At 42.6% G+C, this 16212-nt stretch overlaps 1 protein-coding gene across 3 annotated transcripts in view; it reads left to right on the top strand.

The window, feature by feature from the left end:
* Nucleotides 1-16212, top strand: part of AP3D1 (adaptor related protein complex 3 subunit delta 1) — a 71687-nt gene that overhangs the window by 37831 nt on the left and 17644 nt on the right. For 2 of the 3 annotated variants that reach the window (XM_044999005.1, XM_044999007.1), the window contains 12 exons: nt 243-316; nt 2168-2269; nt 3373-3422; nt 4607-4656; nt 5172-5220; nt 6680-6825; nt 9039-9187; nt 9280-9510; nt 11482-11713; nt 13742-13887; nt 14125-14266; nt 15556-15627. In XM_044999005.1, the coding sequence (XP_044854940.1) occupies nt 243-316; nt 2168-2269; nt 3373-3422; nt 4607-4656; nt 5172-5220; nt 6680-6825; nt 9039-9187; nt 9280-9510; nt 11482-11713; nt 13742-13887; nt 14125-14266; nt 15556-15627 (1443 nt within the window). The remainder of the gene's footprint in view (nt 1-242; nt 317-2167; nt 2270-3372; nt 3423-4606; nt 4657-5171; nt 5221-6679; nt 6826-9038; nt 9188-9279; nt 9511-11481; nt 11714-13741; nt 13888-14124; nt 14267-15555; nt 15628-16212) is intronic. The other variant, XM_044999006.1, reaches the window with a different exon arrangement.

Below are 16212 nucleotides of genomic sequence, written 5' to 3' on the forward strand. Positions count from 1 at the left end.
CATTAACAGTATCTTGGGTGTGAAAATAAAGCTATCGCTTAGAGGGATAATTACTAGTAAATCCAAATGACAAGGAAGAGAAACAGACATCTGTTATAATGGAACATAACAACCAAAAGGAGACAAAACATCTTTTAATTTTGTTTTGTTGTGTTGTGACACACAAATGGCGATAGTACTGTTTTACCCTAGCGAAAGCTATCTGTTAAAATAATTTCCCTTCCTCCCTTTCTTTTCAATAGTTTGGTGCTCTTACTCCATTAGAACCTAGGCTGGGAAAGAAATTGATTGAGCCACTTACCAATCTCATACATAGGTAAGTCTGAAAATATACTTGTTTCGCCTTCTTAATTCTTCAGCATTTTGTGCTAACATGAATGGAGTCCGCCTAGGTTTATTGCATCTGGAAATTTTTGGCTCCAGACATCAAAAGTTAAAATTATGTCACTGGAGCAGCCCTAGTATAAAATATCCTTTTAAAACTTCTTGTGAATGTGTGACTGGCAATTGGAAGAGACCTAAGAGAGGCTACTATCTAGTCAAGGCCCCTGTGCTGAGCCTAGAAAGATGTGTAAGTATGGACAAATTGGAGAAAGTCCAGAGGAGAGCAACAAAAATGATTAAAGGTCTAGAAAACATGACCTCAGAGGAAAGATTGGAAAAAAATGGGTTTGTTTCTTTTGGAGAAGAGAAGACTGAGGGGACGTGATAAATCTTCAAGTATGTAAAAGCTTGGGATGAAGAGGAGGGTGAAGAAACTGTTCTCCGTATCCACTGAGGACAGGACAAGAACTAACGGGCTTAAATTACAGCATGGGAGATTTTAGGTTAGACATTAGGAGTACTTTGTAAATGTGAGGGAAATTAAGCACTGGAACAAATGGCCTAGGGAGGCTGTGGAATCCTCATCAGTAGAGGTTTTTAAGAACAGGTTAGAAGAGCACCTGTCAGGGATGGTTTAGATAACACTTAGTCCTGCTTCAGTTCAGGGGACTGAACCAGATGACGTATTGAGGTCCTTTCCAGTCCTGCCTTTCTATGATTGGGAACCCCTGTTTTAGAGGGGGGAGGGGATGTTTTCTGTTAAGGCTTGCAGTGATCGTGATAGGATTGATTGATTATGTTGAGGTGAGCTGTGAGTGAGCAAGTTCTCAATCAAACATGTACAGTATTGTCTATAATAGTCGAGGGAGCGGTGCCCGAACAAACCACTTTTTGTCTGTCCATTTAACATTCTTTGAGACTGCTCTGCGGTGGAAGCTTAATTTTGTATTTAATGACAGTTAAATGTTAAAGACCCATGGATTATAAAAATTATTAAAGTTAACAGTATAGCCAGTACTAGGGGCTGGTCAAATGGCTTGAAAAATTGTGCACAGACCTAGATTTCACCCTACTGGGGCTGGGAAGCGCACCCTGCACCTGTTATGTCTACAATGGATGCTGAGTCCCAGAGAGATTCTTTCCTGGGAGATGCAGGAGGGAAGTCAGGTCACATTGCTGCCACCGCCCTCCCTCAGGGATTCTGCAGACTGAGCTTTAGTTTTCTGAGAGCTCCATAGAAGTCCCAGGTGACAGGGATGCTCTGAAATGGTCCATTGCTTGGTCAGTATTGCCTGCTTTTTGAATTTTGATGGCTTCCTTTAGGCGGTCCTTCTACAGCTGCCCAAAAAAGAGGCTGCAATTGCTTTGTGCTGTCAGTATCTCCATTAAAAAAACTTTGTCACCATGGGTTCTGTGTCCATCTATGTGCACCATGCTTTTATTTGATCTCCCAGATTTTATAGATATTGTGGAATGCATTTGCATCAAAGTCCTCTTGCAGCCATTTACTACGGATACCTCTATTCTAGAGGGTTCAGTTGAGCCCTAGGGTAAACAACAAACATGTTCGGAGTGCCCAGAATAGCATTTACAAAAAGTTAAATTGAACTAATTGTCAGTCAGTTAACTCAAGTTCAAAGTCTCAAGAGCAGTCAGACCCAAAGTGTTGAAACTCTGTGGCTAGTTCACCTGCAATCATTGTCTTAAGTGTAGTTAGTAACTTTAAATTAAAGCATTACCTCAGTTTCCACTGTTCATGCTGCTAGAAGAGAAGCCCATTTGTTACTAATTGTAGACTAAGGAACGAAAAGTGTCTGCTGTAACCCATCTCTCTCTCGAACAGCCAGCGAGCTTGCATCCAAATACCTAAAGAGGGTTCAGTTCATTGCAGCACTGGCAAAAATACAAATTTAGTACTACTTCAAGAAAAGCAGCAAGATGGACAGTATGTATATCTACACCCCCTCTCTTTCCTACCTCTTCATCCTGCTCCTGCAATAGTTATTCATTTAATTATTTGTGAGGACTTTAACCTGAAGTCTGGTTGGTTTCCATCATATTAGTCATGATGTTCCTGGTCCAGTGTCATCTAATGCATAAGGCAAGAAACCTGCCACCAACTGCTAACAGTGTAGACAATACAAAAATCTTATCCTGGACCTGGGTATACTGGGTTTTTAGATCCTTTGTGCTGAGTCATCTTTATAGTGTCATTTGTGACTGCTACATCAGGAATGAACTTGGTAGTTCATTACCTCAGTGGACTGTCCCTCTGGGTTCTACTCCTACCATTATCACGCTCACTGACTCTGGCAAGTCACTTCACCTCTGAGCCTCAGTTTGCACCATGTATAAATGAGGACACCAGCTATGTAAAGTGCTGTTGGAGATAGCATGCTGTGTGCAAAGAATTGAGAGCAGGCAGAAGTTTTGGGTGCGGACCCACATAGAGATGCATTTTGGGAAAATGACTTTTAAAGAGACAGATTTTTCTCTAGTAGAGGTGAGTAATGGACACAATCCAGTAAATTTCTGAAAGGATCAGTTGCTTGAGCAGCATTTAATGGTATTGGAGGAGAGAGATTTCAGGGCTTTCTACCAGCCCTGTGTTTCTCATGTTTTAGTGATGTTTAATTTGATCCTACCCTTATATTCGTTCAGTTCTTAGCCAAGTTTGGGTCAGTGATCTGTACTTGATGCGGAGATCTTGAGGTTTCCCCATACCACTCAAAATGGTGCTATTGCGTACTTGTTTCCCAAAGAAAAAAATGGTGTAAAGTAGAACCTTGTGGATTTCTCAAGTGTCAGGAATATGGATTGAGAAACTAGTTGTTTACCACCCCACCCCCATAAATTTAACTGGATTCAATGAAAACTGGGTATTGAATGTTTTGAAGAATAAGAATTATTTCATCTAGTTCAAAATATATGGAGGAGGGAGGAAAAGGTTGGTAATTTTCTCTGTAATAAAAGGTGTTGTTTTTGAGAACTCTTCATAATGTGATTTTTTTCTTTATCTGAAATACTTGATTTGTTTCTTTCCTGTAGCACCTCAGCCATGTCTCTTCTGTATGAATGTGTGAACACAGTGATAGCAGGTGAGAACTGAAACTCATAACCTAAAAAAGAGCATGTTAAACTTTGGCAGCAGTTAAATAACATCAGCTATAAAATCCCTTTTTACCTACAGTTTCAGTTAACTTAATATAACCAAATGAAATTGCTTAGTGAACTTGCCTCGCTATGTAATTTAAACTGAAATCCCCTTCTTTCAATATATAGGGGATAAACTAACAAAATATAAATCAAACTTGCTAATAGTAAAAGCAAACAAAACTTAGCTAGCAATAATAATATACAGACTCTTTTAAATAATGCACAACTCAAACCCACAAAACCCAGCAAATACAGTATTCAGCTATGTACCAAATGCAGCACTCTCCCATACCTGCATGCTCACAGACCCTCAAACTAAGCCAACAGTTCTCTTGATGCATGAGCCAGAATAGAATCCAGCACCCTCTCCCAGAAATGTTGGCTCTGCAGGGTTAGTGGGAGTAAAGAGAAATAACTCTCAAGTGACTACAGTCCACAGATATGCCTGAATATTCATAGGGAGCCAACTGGCTGAGTAAGAAGGAGCTTTCTCCCTGCCTTTTAATGCCCATTCTGTTGCCTTTTAATGCCCATGGATGCACTTTAGGACAGGCTGCGTGATGGCTCTGAGTTGTTTGCCATGGAGTCATACACTGCCAAAGCTGCACAAATGCCCACTGTAATCAACAGTAAAGCCTGCCTTGCCCTCTGAGGCTCTTGCTAACTTGATTGGGTTTAATGTAATTACTCGGAGTAGGATTCACTGCTATCTCATCTTTTCAGGGAACTACAGACAAAAATCCAGCAGTACAGTCACTGGTGACCTTTTAATTAGCATCTGGGTTGCCAGATGGAAACTGTAAAAGGGAGACTAAGGTTACCCTGGCAAGAGCAAGGTATGGTGAAAACAGAGTGCTCTGGGAGGCTTTGTAAAAGCCCCCCATATGCCTCCCTTTGCTCTGCAATAACATGCTAATCTATTCTTGGGGCCTTGCTTGAACAGACATCACAGCTGTGTTGACATTGTACCAAACCGTGCACTTTTGTGCGTGGCTGCCAGAAAGCACTAGGGCGAGACCACCAAACACATCCTCACGTGAGGGCTAAGCCAGATATTGTGTATTAAGTTTTATCTTGTTTATACTTTGTGCTGAGCAAATGTAACTTCAGTGCTTGTGTGTTTCAGTGTTGATCTCTCTATCCTCTGGGATGCCCAATCACAGTGCCAGCATCCAGGTACAGCAGTTCTCTTAATGTTCTTATTTTGCCATGTTATACCTATTTACTCTGAAAACAGGGGGAAAGAAATAGTCCAGATATTTGAAGTAAGAGCCTGCTGATCAGACAGCCTTGCTTATTGTCTGACTTTTATTTAGTTATTTCTAAGATAGAGGAAAGGAAGTTTAGAAACCTAAAATTCAGCTTCTGTGTGCTCTCTTCTGCTTCTCCTATCTCAAAGGTGTGTGGAGCAGGGAAGGCTGGATGCCTAAGAACAAGATTCAATTTGAGAGGCTTTGCTACTGCTTTTGATCAATTGCCACTCAGAATACAATCACTGGAGCGCCATGTTCCCTTCATCTTATGAACCATTAATGTAACAATACTGTCTTACCAGTGGTCACAGATCCTGGTAACACTGCTTTGTCTTGTATTGCACCCACCCTAATATAGCGAGTAATCTCCATTAAGGGAATATTTTAAATAGTATTCTTCTCAAGCTCATGTTAATCCTGACTTGCACTTTTTTCCAGCTCTGTGTTCAGAAGTTAAGAATACTAATAGAAGATTCAGATCAGAACTGTAAGTGTTGCTTGTTTTCCTAGAGGCTTCAGTGGCCAATCTGATGGGGCTAAGTGGCAGTGGTATTAAAAACAATGAGCTGTATTATCGAACGCCCAGTATTGTCTGAATTGGTACTAAAGAATTTCATATTTATGAATAGTGAAAATCATAAACTATCATGTACAACTATATGTTTAAGTAGATGAATAATAGTGCCATTTATGGTATGTTAGATCTAAAACCAAAAATAATTTTCTCTCCATCTCCTGGGTTTTCCCTTCATAGATCTTCCAGTGAGGAAGCACATCCAAGAAACGCTAGTTATTCCATAGACTAATGTAAAATCCAATACTGCCAGGCTTGTTAGTGCTGGGAAATGCGTTGGCATAAGTTAGCCAACACCATTTAAATCCTTTTTAGTGAAGCATCTTTTCCAAGCATCTGTAGCAAGAACTATAAATGTCTTCCTCACCTTCAGAAGAGGACAGCCCCTTTTCAGTATAGAGGTTTCAGAGTAGTAGCCGTGTTAGTGTGTATCCGCAGAAAGAACAGGAGTCCTTGTGGCACCTTAGAGACTAACAAATGTATTTCAGCATAAGCTTTCATGGGCTACAGCCCACTTCTTCAGATGCATAGAATGGAACACACAGACAGGAGATAATTCTGTTTGCACTATTGGAGTAGCTCTAACACTCTGACAGAACCCAGCCACTGAGCACATGCGGTACCATCTTGGGCAGGGGTCTGCACTTCATCCAGTACCAACATTGGTGCAAGCAGTGCAGATGGCCTGATGCTGACCTGGCAGTACAGGTGCTCCTGGCACCATAGTAATTTTCAGTACAGAGTGATCTTGCTTTGCCTTTGCAGCCCGAGTCTCTTACTATCTGCACCCGTTAATTCCTTTATGGTACCAGCTACTGGTGCTGTTTATATCAGGCACCTCTCCAGCTCCAGCCTGCGAGGGGAATGGTTACTTACTTTGCAATAACTGTGGTTCTTCAAAATGTGTTTTCCACATGGAGTTGATGACCTGCCCTCCTCCTCTGCTGCTATGGGGGAATGGTGGACCTGCTTTGCCTTTTCTGTCTTTGAGGGTGGCAAAAGGTGATCAGGGCATGTAGGGTGCAAACCCTCCAACCGACACTGCTGGCCACAATAATCTACACATGGAGAGCATGTATACATCTCAGAGCCACAGTTACTGCCACTCTTTACAGATGGCAAAACCTGAATGGGTGGGACTCGGCTGCAAGTCTACATGTTGGGGGCAAAGGAAGAAATAGAAGCTTAGGCTGCTCTTTTTGGTTTCTAACTGGTAAATGTGCTCCCTCTGTCGAAGTTTATCCCAAACAGTATATTTGGGATTTGAGGTTAGATGGGAAAGTCAGCCCATCTTAAAATACCCTGTGCTTGCAAGAAACAATACAGTATTTCTATATGTGGAAAAATTTTATTTTGTCTTTTTCCCCCACAGTGAAATATCTGGGTTTGTTAGCAATGTCCAAAATCCTGAAAACTCATCCCAAATCAGTTCAATCCCACAAGGATCTCATTCTCCAGTGTTTGGATGATAAGGATGAATCCATCCGACTCAGAGCTTTAGATCTCCTATATGGCATGGTATGTTTCTGTGCATTCCTCCCCCCTTCTTAGTTAGCACTTAAAAAAAAAATCCCTGGGGTGAGATCCTTGCCCTTACTTTGGCCCCCTTATGCAGGGTGAAGGGGCTGGCACGATATGGAAAGATTCCCCTGATCACAGGCACTTTAGAAGACATCTATAAGGCTGCCTTCTGAAGACCCCTTGCAAACCTTGGCATAGACCAGACCACATAACCAGCGGGGTGTTGAGGGTGGGGGCTGTAGCATACAGTGCTTTGGAAATTCCTGGCACCACTGCTGTCTGTACTATAGATGCTGTAACTCAAACACGAGTCCAGGGCTGCCTAAATTATGCTGCAGCTGAGGAGCTGCATCCAATCAGGACACAAAGTTGGTTTTAAGGCACCTTAATATGCCATGCCCGACCATGTCCCTCTGAGGCCTTGAGGTGCAACACACAATCTCACCCCAGGTGCTTGTGCATCTGTGCCTTTGTATGTGTGTTTTGCTACTGTTCAAGGAAGTTTTAACAATGCTGGCTAGACTAAAGAAATACAGCCTAATAGAGATAATCTTGTAGATCAGTGGTCCCCAACCTTTTTGTCTGGCGGGCACCAGATGAAGGACCGTGGCGGCGGTGGAGCATCCGTCGAAATGCCGCCGAATTTCTGTGGCATTTCGGCGGCGACGCCTCTCGATGTCACTTGGCGGCAAGTGGTGTCATCGAGAGGCGTCGCTGCAGAAATTCGGCAGCTTTTTGGTGGATGCTCCACCCACGGGCACCACGTTGGGGACCCCTGTTGTAGATTTTTGAAGGCACTGTGGTTACAACCTTGGTGTATAAAGTGCCTTTCATCCAAAAAGCTCTATAAAAATACATTCACATGGGTGGATCGTGGCAGACTTCATTCCTAAAATGCTGTGATATTTTGGCAGTGGAAGTAAAGAATATTGTGTCCCATTTAAAGTGTTTTTCTGGTTGTTTCATAGTTGGGCAGAGAGTATCTAACCAAGTTATAATTGCCTGGGAGTCTTGACAAGAGGTCAAGATGGTTTTTTTACATATTCAAAAGACATCCCTTCCAGCAGTGCTGCCTAGCATTCTGCTGGAACACTGACTCAGAGGGAAAAGTGCCATATACTGAGTCATCAATGGCACTTCTGCAGTACCTGCGCTTCCTGGAAGGTCTCCATCTGTATACTGATCAAGCCTGAGATGTGCTGTGATCATAGATTGAGGTGATATGACTGCAGAAACTGATGGTCACAGACTTGCACTGAATTCCCTACTGGTTGCTACATGTCAATATATTAGGTTCCCAGAGCAAGTTAAAGTGCAGTTATTCTCTGATAAGTGACATATAAAGTTAGCGTTGTTTTTTGGATCAGAGGGGTGTTTTCATAAGTCTATCAAACTTGCTCAGTTTACAAGGGTAAAATAGTCTTTTCAAGTCGTCGACATGGCAAACTGCAACCAGAAGCTGAAAAGTCAGCTGTGTTCCTTCAGGTTTCTGTGTCATTGCCATACTGTAATACTAATTCAGAGTTCTGTTATGGCTCAGTATTGCAGAGCTGTATTGGATCAGCATTGCTAATAGGAGTGAAAAGTAATAGCCAGATTTCGAATGTCAAATATGACTCTGCATACATGCATGGGGCAGATCTGTTAAAGTAGTAGTATCATATTTACATAGTCACACTTCTGCCTCTAATGCACTTTAAGGGGTAGAAATCAGAATGAGCAGTCATTGGGAAAATACTGAAAATTAAAAAGGCTCTTAAAATGTATAGGGTTAGCCTCAGATTTAAAATGTGATTTTTATGATATGTTATGGATATCACCATAGTATCCTTGCAGTTATGGATTTAACGTTATTCTGATCTAGTGGTCAGGGTCTTACCAAGTTCAGTCCTGGGCGTATGCAGATAAACCTCTGCTCGATCAAGTGTCCAATGACAGGTGTCCGGCCATTAGACTAGCACAAATGCTATTGAGACGTTCTCCAACAAATAAATTCAGTCTCTGATTGCAGCTAAACTGTACAGCAGTCCAGAGCCAGAGATGTTGTTAGTATTTCTCTGTGTACTTAATACCTGTCTCACCCACAAACAGATACAGGTCCGTCTAATAAGTATCTACTATTTTCCTCAGCTTTTATGAAACGGGAAAGACCTGGCAGTAAGTCTGCATTAACTGTCTGTGGCTCATGTCTCATTTCACTCTTAAAACAGGTGTCCAAAAAGAACTTGATGGAGATAGTGAAGAAACTGATGATTCACGTGGACAAAGCGGAAGGGACAACATACAGAGATGAATTGCTGACCAAAATCATAGACATATGTAGTCAATCCAACTACCAATACATCACAAATTTTGAATGGTCAGTACTTTTGCATCTAGACTTTGAAATAAGTAGTGATGGCACCATTTGCTTGCCAGCTATTAAAATTGTATCACTTTCACCTCCTGTAGGTACATAAGCATCCTAGTGGAACTGACCCGGTTGGAAGGTACTCGGCACGGTCACCTTATAGCAGCTCAGATGCTGGATGTAGCTATCAGGGTTAAAGCCATTCGTAAGTTTGCTGTTTCCCAGATGGCTATGCTCCTGGACAATGCCCATCTGATAGCCAGCAACACTCAGAGGAACGGCATCTGTGAGGTGCTTTATGCTGCTGCCTGGATATGTGGGGAGTTCTCAGAGTAAGTGCAAAAGGAAAGTTTTTAAATCACTTTTGAAAGGTGAAAAGCAGAATGTTTGCAGATTGAGACTCCTGTCACTCGAAAGTGAAGATGTCTTGGGTGATGGAAGCTCAGAACATGAACCATAAAGTTAACAAAGCAGTATTTCAGAGTGACCACTGCTTTTCTCAGACTACTGCAGCTGCTCCTACCTAAGATGGCTAATGCATTTGAAAAGCTGTTGGGCTAGTCCGTGTCTCTTGCATCCATATCTCTGCCAGCTGAGAAATTAAGGGATGGATATGGGTATAAGCGATGTAGCAGAGGCAGCATGCATGTTCCCTGAGAAAGGTGGTGTTAACTAAATAAATCTTGGTCTGATTTAGATGGATACAGTCAACTCAAATCTCAGAGGCATAAGAAGTAATAGAGAACATTTTCTTGTTCAGTTTGATAACTTTCTGCATATGACAGAATTTTATGTATAATTTCCCCTACAGAGTCAGCCAGCTTCTCCTTTTCATGCAAGTCTGCCACACAGCAGTGGGAAGAGACTCTTTATTTTTAAATAGGAAAATGTAACTTGACCCACAAAAACCGGCTGTGTGAGAGCTGGATTCTGTTTTTTCTTATGCATTAATAATATCACTTACTAAGTTCCATTCTATTTAATAGATGTGCACAGGTATAACCAAACCTTTGTTACTGGTGACTTATAAGATGGGGGAAAAAATAGCTTTACTGTTGGATACTAGACTGAGTCTGCAGAGTGAATGTTTATTTTTAAAAAAAAAAGTGAACACACTTTTAATAGATATCACTGAAATGGAACCTAAAATGCCACTTCTGCAGAGTTGAACCATAAGTAGTATTGCTTACATAAGATTGTAAGTGTAATCTGGGACTGTTTAAAAAAAAAAAAATTGCAGATCTCAAGCATTTATGGACTTGATGTGTATAGATATATTGCTGTCCTATTTTTTCCTCTTGTGCTCATCTCCAAAAACTTGGGTCATAATACAGATTAAAACAGTACTGGACTAAAAGCAGACCACCAGCCAGTCAAAACAAGCAAAGATGAAGGGTAGTTAATGAAAAGGGAAGCCCTTATGTCACCTACCAGATTGACAGGAATGGATTTCTTACGCATCCTTATACTTTCCTCAGGATCTAAAATTTCATTTAGAATAGATAGTGAAATCTGGGTCCCACAGAAGTCTGGCAAATTTCCCATTAATTTTAAATAGGAGCCAGGGTTTCACCCAAATATTCCATCGCTTCTGGTTGTGAAGGCAGTCATGAGTAAGGCTGCATGTGTCTCTCCAGAAGTCCTGTGTTCCGTCACTTCTGCAACGGCCAATGTGGCTGACCCCAGGGCCACCTAAGCAGCTGGCCCTGGGGCCAGCTGAAGCGGCCTGTGGGACTGCCGGCCCCGGGGACTGTTGGCGCAGCGGGCCGGTGCGACGGGCCATGGGTGTGGCCCCTGGTGGCTGGCCCCAGAGGCCACCCAGCTAAGATTTAGTCAGAGGTATTTATAGTAAAGGTCATGAACAGGTCACAGGCTGTGGGTTTTTTTTGTTTATTGTAAAAATACCCATGACTAAATCATAGCCTTAGTGATGAGTCTGAAACAAAAATCAGAGAGGTAGACATGTTAGTCTGTATCCACAAAAACAACAAGGCATCCGGTGGCACCTTAAAGACTAGCTTTTGTGGGTAAAAGTGGGTTTTTTACCCACGAAAGCTTATGCCCAAATAAATTTGTTAGTCTTTAAGATGCCACCGGACTCCTTGTTGGTTTTGTGTGTGGGAAAAAAAAAAATGCTGCTGTCTGACTGGGAATAGAGCTAGGCCAACACAGAGTTCTGCTGAAATTTTTTTAACGTCTAAACAGTTTTTGTAGATTTATATGAAACTTGGTGAAATGTCAAGCTTCTTAAATTGCCACCACTCTCTTTCTGCCTTCATCTGCGTCCATTCAATGTCTTTCAGACACCTTGAAGAATCAAACCAGACCTTAGAAGCAATGCTGAGGCCCAAAGTTACCACTCTACCAGGCCACATCCAGGCAGTTTATGTCCAGAACATGGTAAAGCTTTATGCATCCATCCTACAGCAGAAAGAGCAAGTTGGGGAGAAAGAAGCAGCCCAGGAAATTACCCAGCTGATGATTGACCGTTTGCCTCAGTTTGTACAGAGTGCGGATCTAGAAGTACAAGAGAGGGTAAGGGAGCAAAACTATCTTTGGTTTTGTCAAAATGATCTTTAAACCTCTACTATTGGTTTAATTTGTGATAGTGAATTAACATCATCTTGCATGGGTCATGCATGTATTTTATATAAATACCTGTCATACGAGCTCTCTGCTGGCATTATGTACCTTGCACACCTCAGTGATGCAGGTGCATAAACAATTCTTATTTTATAGATGTGGATACTGAGACATGGGGAGATTGAATGACTTGCCCAAGATCGTTCGCACAGCAAGACTGTGGCAGAGTCCAAATCTGACTCGCAATCCTGTGCTTTAACCATTAGACCGAACTCAGTCTATATAAATAGCTGTAGCAGTGTTGGTCCCAGGATATGAGACACACAAGGTAGATGAAGTAGTATCTTTTGTTGGTGGAAGGTACAAGCGTTTGAGGCCTGAGGGAGAGCTCTGTGTTGCTCAAAAGCTTGTACCTTCCAACAGAAGTTGGTCCAATAAAAGACACACAAACAATATGCAGTTACAGCCCAAACCAGTCCTGCAGAGATCTAAATCTATAAATGCTATGTTCATGTTTGCATATTGAGCAGCATCAATCTCTGTGATTTCATACCATACCACACTTATCACCCTTTCTGAACACCTTTGGAGGGCAACTCTTCATAGCAGGCAGTTTGAAATAAGAGGTGACTGTTTCAAACACTGCATTAGTGCGTGTTCCAGAAAGAATTGCTACAAATGTTGATGCCTGAAGTGGTTTGTCAGTCAGCGTTCTAAAAACTCCTGCAGCCTCTGATGGGGTGTACGAACCCCACACTGTTTAACAAGTGGTTGAGGGATTATTTTGGGCTCAGCCAACCCACCTGCAGCAAATGCTCCATCGGCTGGAGGAATTAAAAGGCAGGGAATTAGCTCATTTGGGTAGCAGACCTGCAGCCCCTGGCTCCAGCAGTGCAGAGAGGAGAGAAGCCTAAAAGCTCTGACATAGCTGCCTGCCCAAAGGGGCCCTCCCTGAGGAAAGGGAGGACCCACCCCAGAGACAACCAGAGAGGGAAGTATCCAGTGGCCCTTGGACATTGGTAACCACCTCTTTCTTATTTTGGTTTGGATTTCCCCACCAGGGGAAAGCCGTGGAGTAAACTGGGGAGGGAGAGGAAGAGGCCCAGGGAGGACAGCCTTGGTTGCCGAGGCCCTGGGTTGGAGCCCGGTGGAGTGGGAGGGCTCTGGCTCCCTTCCCCACAACCCCGTTGGCTGTCAGGGGTTTTGACCATGATGGCTAAGCCACACTCCCCAACCAGACCCCCAGTGAGGACTATTAAACAGCCCCAACTGAATCAAGGTGCAAGGTGAAGGGAGTGAAAGACCATTATCTACAGTGTATTGAAGGAGCAGAGGGCATAGAGTATAGATTAAACATAGTAAGTGAAAATTATGTGCATAATGAAACGAGCTTTTAAAAAAATCCTCTGACATTTATAACCAGTGCAGTCAATTTTGCCAACTAAGCCATGAAATCATAGTAAGGAAGAGTAGGCAGTGTAGAAAAAAAATCCCTTTGAGGCTGAGTATTCAGTGACCTGCACAGCAAGAGTTATTCTAATTTGTATGTGGTGTTAAATGTATTCTGGAGGCATCAACATTACTTTATGTATAGGGCTGGGAGCTCCCGTGGGAGCTTCTGAAAATCCCGCCCACGATGCGTTTCATCCTAGCATCTGAGTGTTTAGTAAGAGTGGATAAGCATTGTCCCTATGTTACAGATGGGGAGGCGGAGGCACAGTTTGGGTTTTATGCCCAAGGTCACATAGTGAGTCTGTGGGAGAGCTGGGTAAGAAGTCCTGACTCCCAAACCCCTGCTCTAATCCAGCAGCCCACAGTGCCTCCTGTAATCCTCCTCTGCCAGTCTCTGTAGCTTCAAGGATGTCTATACAATTATAAAATGCTGTATCTTACTGCAGCTGTTTACTCTGTTTTCTGGTTCAGTGACTGTCAGTGCATTGACACTAGTTCTTAAACCATTTTTTGTATTTGGTTTTCCAGGCTTCTTGCATTTTGCAACTGATTAAATACATTCAGAAGCTACAAATAAAAGAAGTGCCTGTAGCCGAGGAAGTGATAGCCCTGTTTGCAGGCGAACTGAACCCAGTAGCTCCTAAAGCACAGAAAAAAGTCCCAGTTCCGGAAGGGTAAGATTCCCCCCCTACAGTCTTTTCATTGTAAGCTCTTAGAAAATGGGAATATGCCTTCCTACATGTCTGCAAATGCTTAAATAAATAAACCTGTTAAATCATTCCAATAGTAAAGCTAACTCTGAATGGCTAGAAACGCGGCACATGGCTGTGCATGTGGACAAAGCTCTATGTTGTAAGTAAATACACTCTGACCTTCGAGTCTGCGTCTATAATTGTTGCAATTGTTGTCAGTTTGGACCTTGATGCCTGGATCAATGAGCCTCCATCAGATAGCGAGTCCGAAGATGAAAAACCCAAAACAATTTTCCATGATGAGGAGCAAAGGCATTCCAGACATAGACAGCCAGAGATTGATGAGGAAGAATTGGCCAGGGTAAGTGAACATAAAAATACAGTTTATGTATTTAAAAAAGCGTGATAAAATGGTAAAGCCACATCATTAGAGAAGTTGGAAATGTTGCCCTAGCTGCATAACACAGACGGGAGCTATGCCTTTCTCCCCACTTGGGAACATCTTATAAAGCGAGTAAGGATAGAAGTCATTGCATTCAACTGCTTAATCGTTGCAAACTGCTCCAGAGCCTGCATGCAGATCCATACTTCTTATTATAATGTTGTCTTGGTCCATGCTGCCTTTCTCTCTCGAGCTGAGAGCAAAGGTTTTTTTGGAACAGATTTTCCAAAGGACTCAGCAGCCAATGTGCAGAGCTCTTCTGAAAGTCTAGCTGCTTACTTTTGCGTCTAAAATGGGAGCCGAGATCTCTTCCAAACTTAGCCCAAGTTGGGAGTGCTGAGCTCTTCTGAAAAATCTAACCAGTAAGCTCTGCAGGTATAGTACTGACCTCTGTCAAGAAGATGGACAGACTTTAAAAAAAAAAAAATCGTTGAAGGAAATGCCTGGTCACTCTACCCAGTAGAGAGGCACTCAATTGAAATAGGAGTGTGGGTTTTATTTACTGTAGATGGGCAACCCTCCTCAATTTGCAGTTGACTTTGAGGCTTGTCGCTTTGTGCGAAGTCTGTTAGAGGCGGACATGATCAATATTGGCAGTTCTGTGTTGGGCTTTGTTACCTATGTTTTTCACAAAAACTGCGTGAGCACACACATACTTTTGTTACACTACCCTTCCCTGCAACGTGTGCTGTTTGTACCACAGGAAGATACAGGGATTAAATAGGAGTTGATGCCAAGGTGCCTCCTCTGAAACCTGTCCAGAATTTGCCAACTCTTAACAATTCCTATTTGCAGTGCAGCTGAGAACTGTCATGCCTATAACACCCTGCTTCTGGCGTTTTTCCATTTTGATCAAGAATTGTTAGGCTCAAATAATTCCCTCTTCCCACCACAACTGCAAAATAGGGATAGAAGCAACCTGACATCAAAACTTTGTTGCCTTCAGGAAGTTTACATCTCTCCTAGCGGAGAAGCCAAAGAATAGAGGGCAGGGATATTTTTAGGTTAGTGCTCCCTATCAGCTGTTTTCTAGTATCTGTTGCAACTACACAACTTGAGAACTAGATAGCTTTAGAACCCAGTTATTTTCCCAGAGCCTCTTGAGATGTTTGCAGTGCTACCAATATGCAGCAAGAACACACTTTGTAATGTCTGGAAATAAAGCAGAGAAAAATCTTCAAATTTATAACTACAAATACTTTTTTTAGCGCCGAGAAGTCCGGAAACAGGAACAAGCAAACAATCCATTTTATATTAAAAGCTCTCCTTCCCCACAGAAGGTAAGTCTAGCTTGTTAAAAAATTCTCTCGCTGTCTGTGTATGTAACAGTACAAGGACCCTCAGACTCTCATAGTCTCATCTTAATAAACTGTCTTGTGGATCTCTTCCCTCTCTTTGGGAGCACTCCAACCACTTCCTCTCCCCCATTTGTGATCTCTTAACAGCTTAACATCGTTGTCGCAACTGCAGCAATTGCTTCCATGGCAGAGTATCATAAGGACGATATTTAATGTCTGGTGATCTTTAATGCACAATTTTTAAATTACCATCTCCTTTTGGTCTCCAGATCTGCCCCTCCCACCTTGGCTGGTCCCCTTTCTTGTTCCCTTCTTGTGTTTACTTGGTCCTCTCTCCCTCCTCTTCTCTCATGCTTTACTGTGGTTTGGTTCCCTTCTCCCCTGCTGTGTGCATGCTGCCCTGCCCACTTGATCCTTGACTCCCACTGCTTTGTGGGCATAGTGCTCAAATGCTGTGTCCCCTTCTCTTCCGAGTCACTGGACTCTCTGGCTAGTAGCTTTGGTTCCTGAGGGCATCTCCAATTGGTTGCTTTAATATAGCACTGGGCTCTAGTCTAGAGGCAGCTG

Source organism: Mauremys mutica, chromosome 24 (genome assembly GCF_020497125.1).
Source record: "Mauremys mutica isolate MM-2020 ecotype Southern chromosome 24, ASM2049712v1, whole genome shotgun sequence".
NCBI lineage: Eukaryota > Metazoa > Chordata > Testudines > Geoemydidae > Mauremys > Mauremys mutica.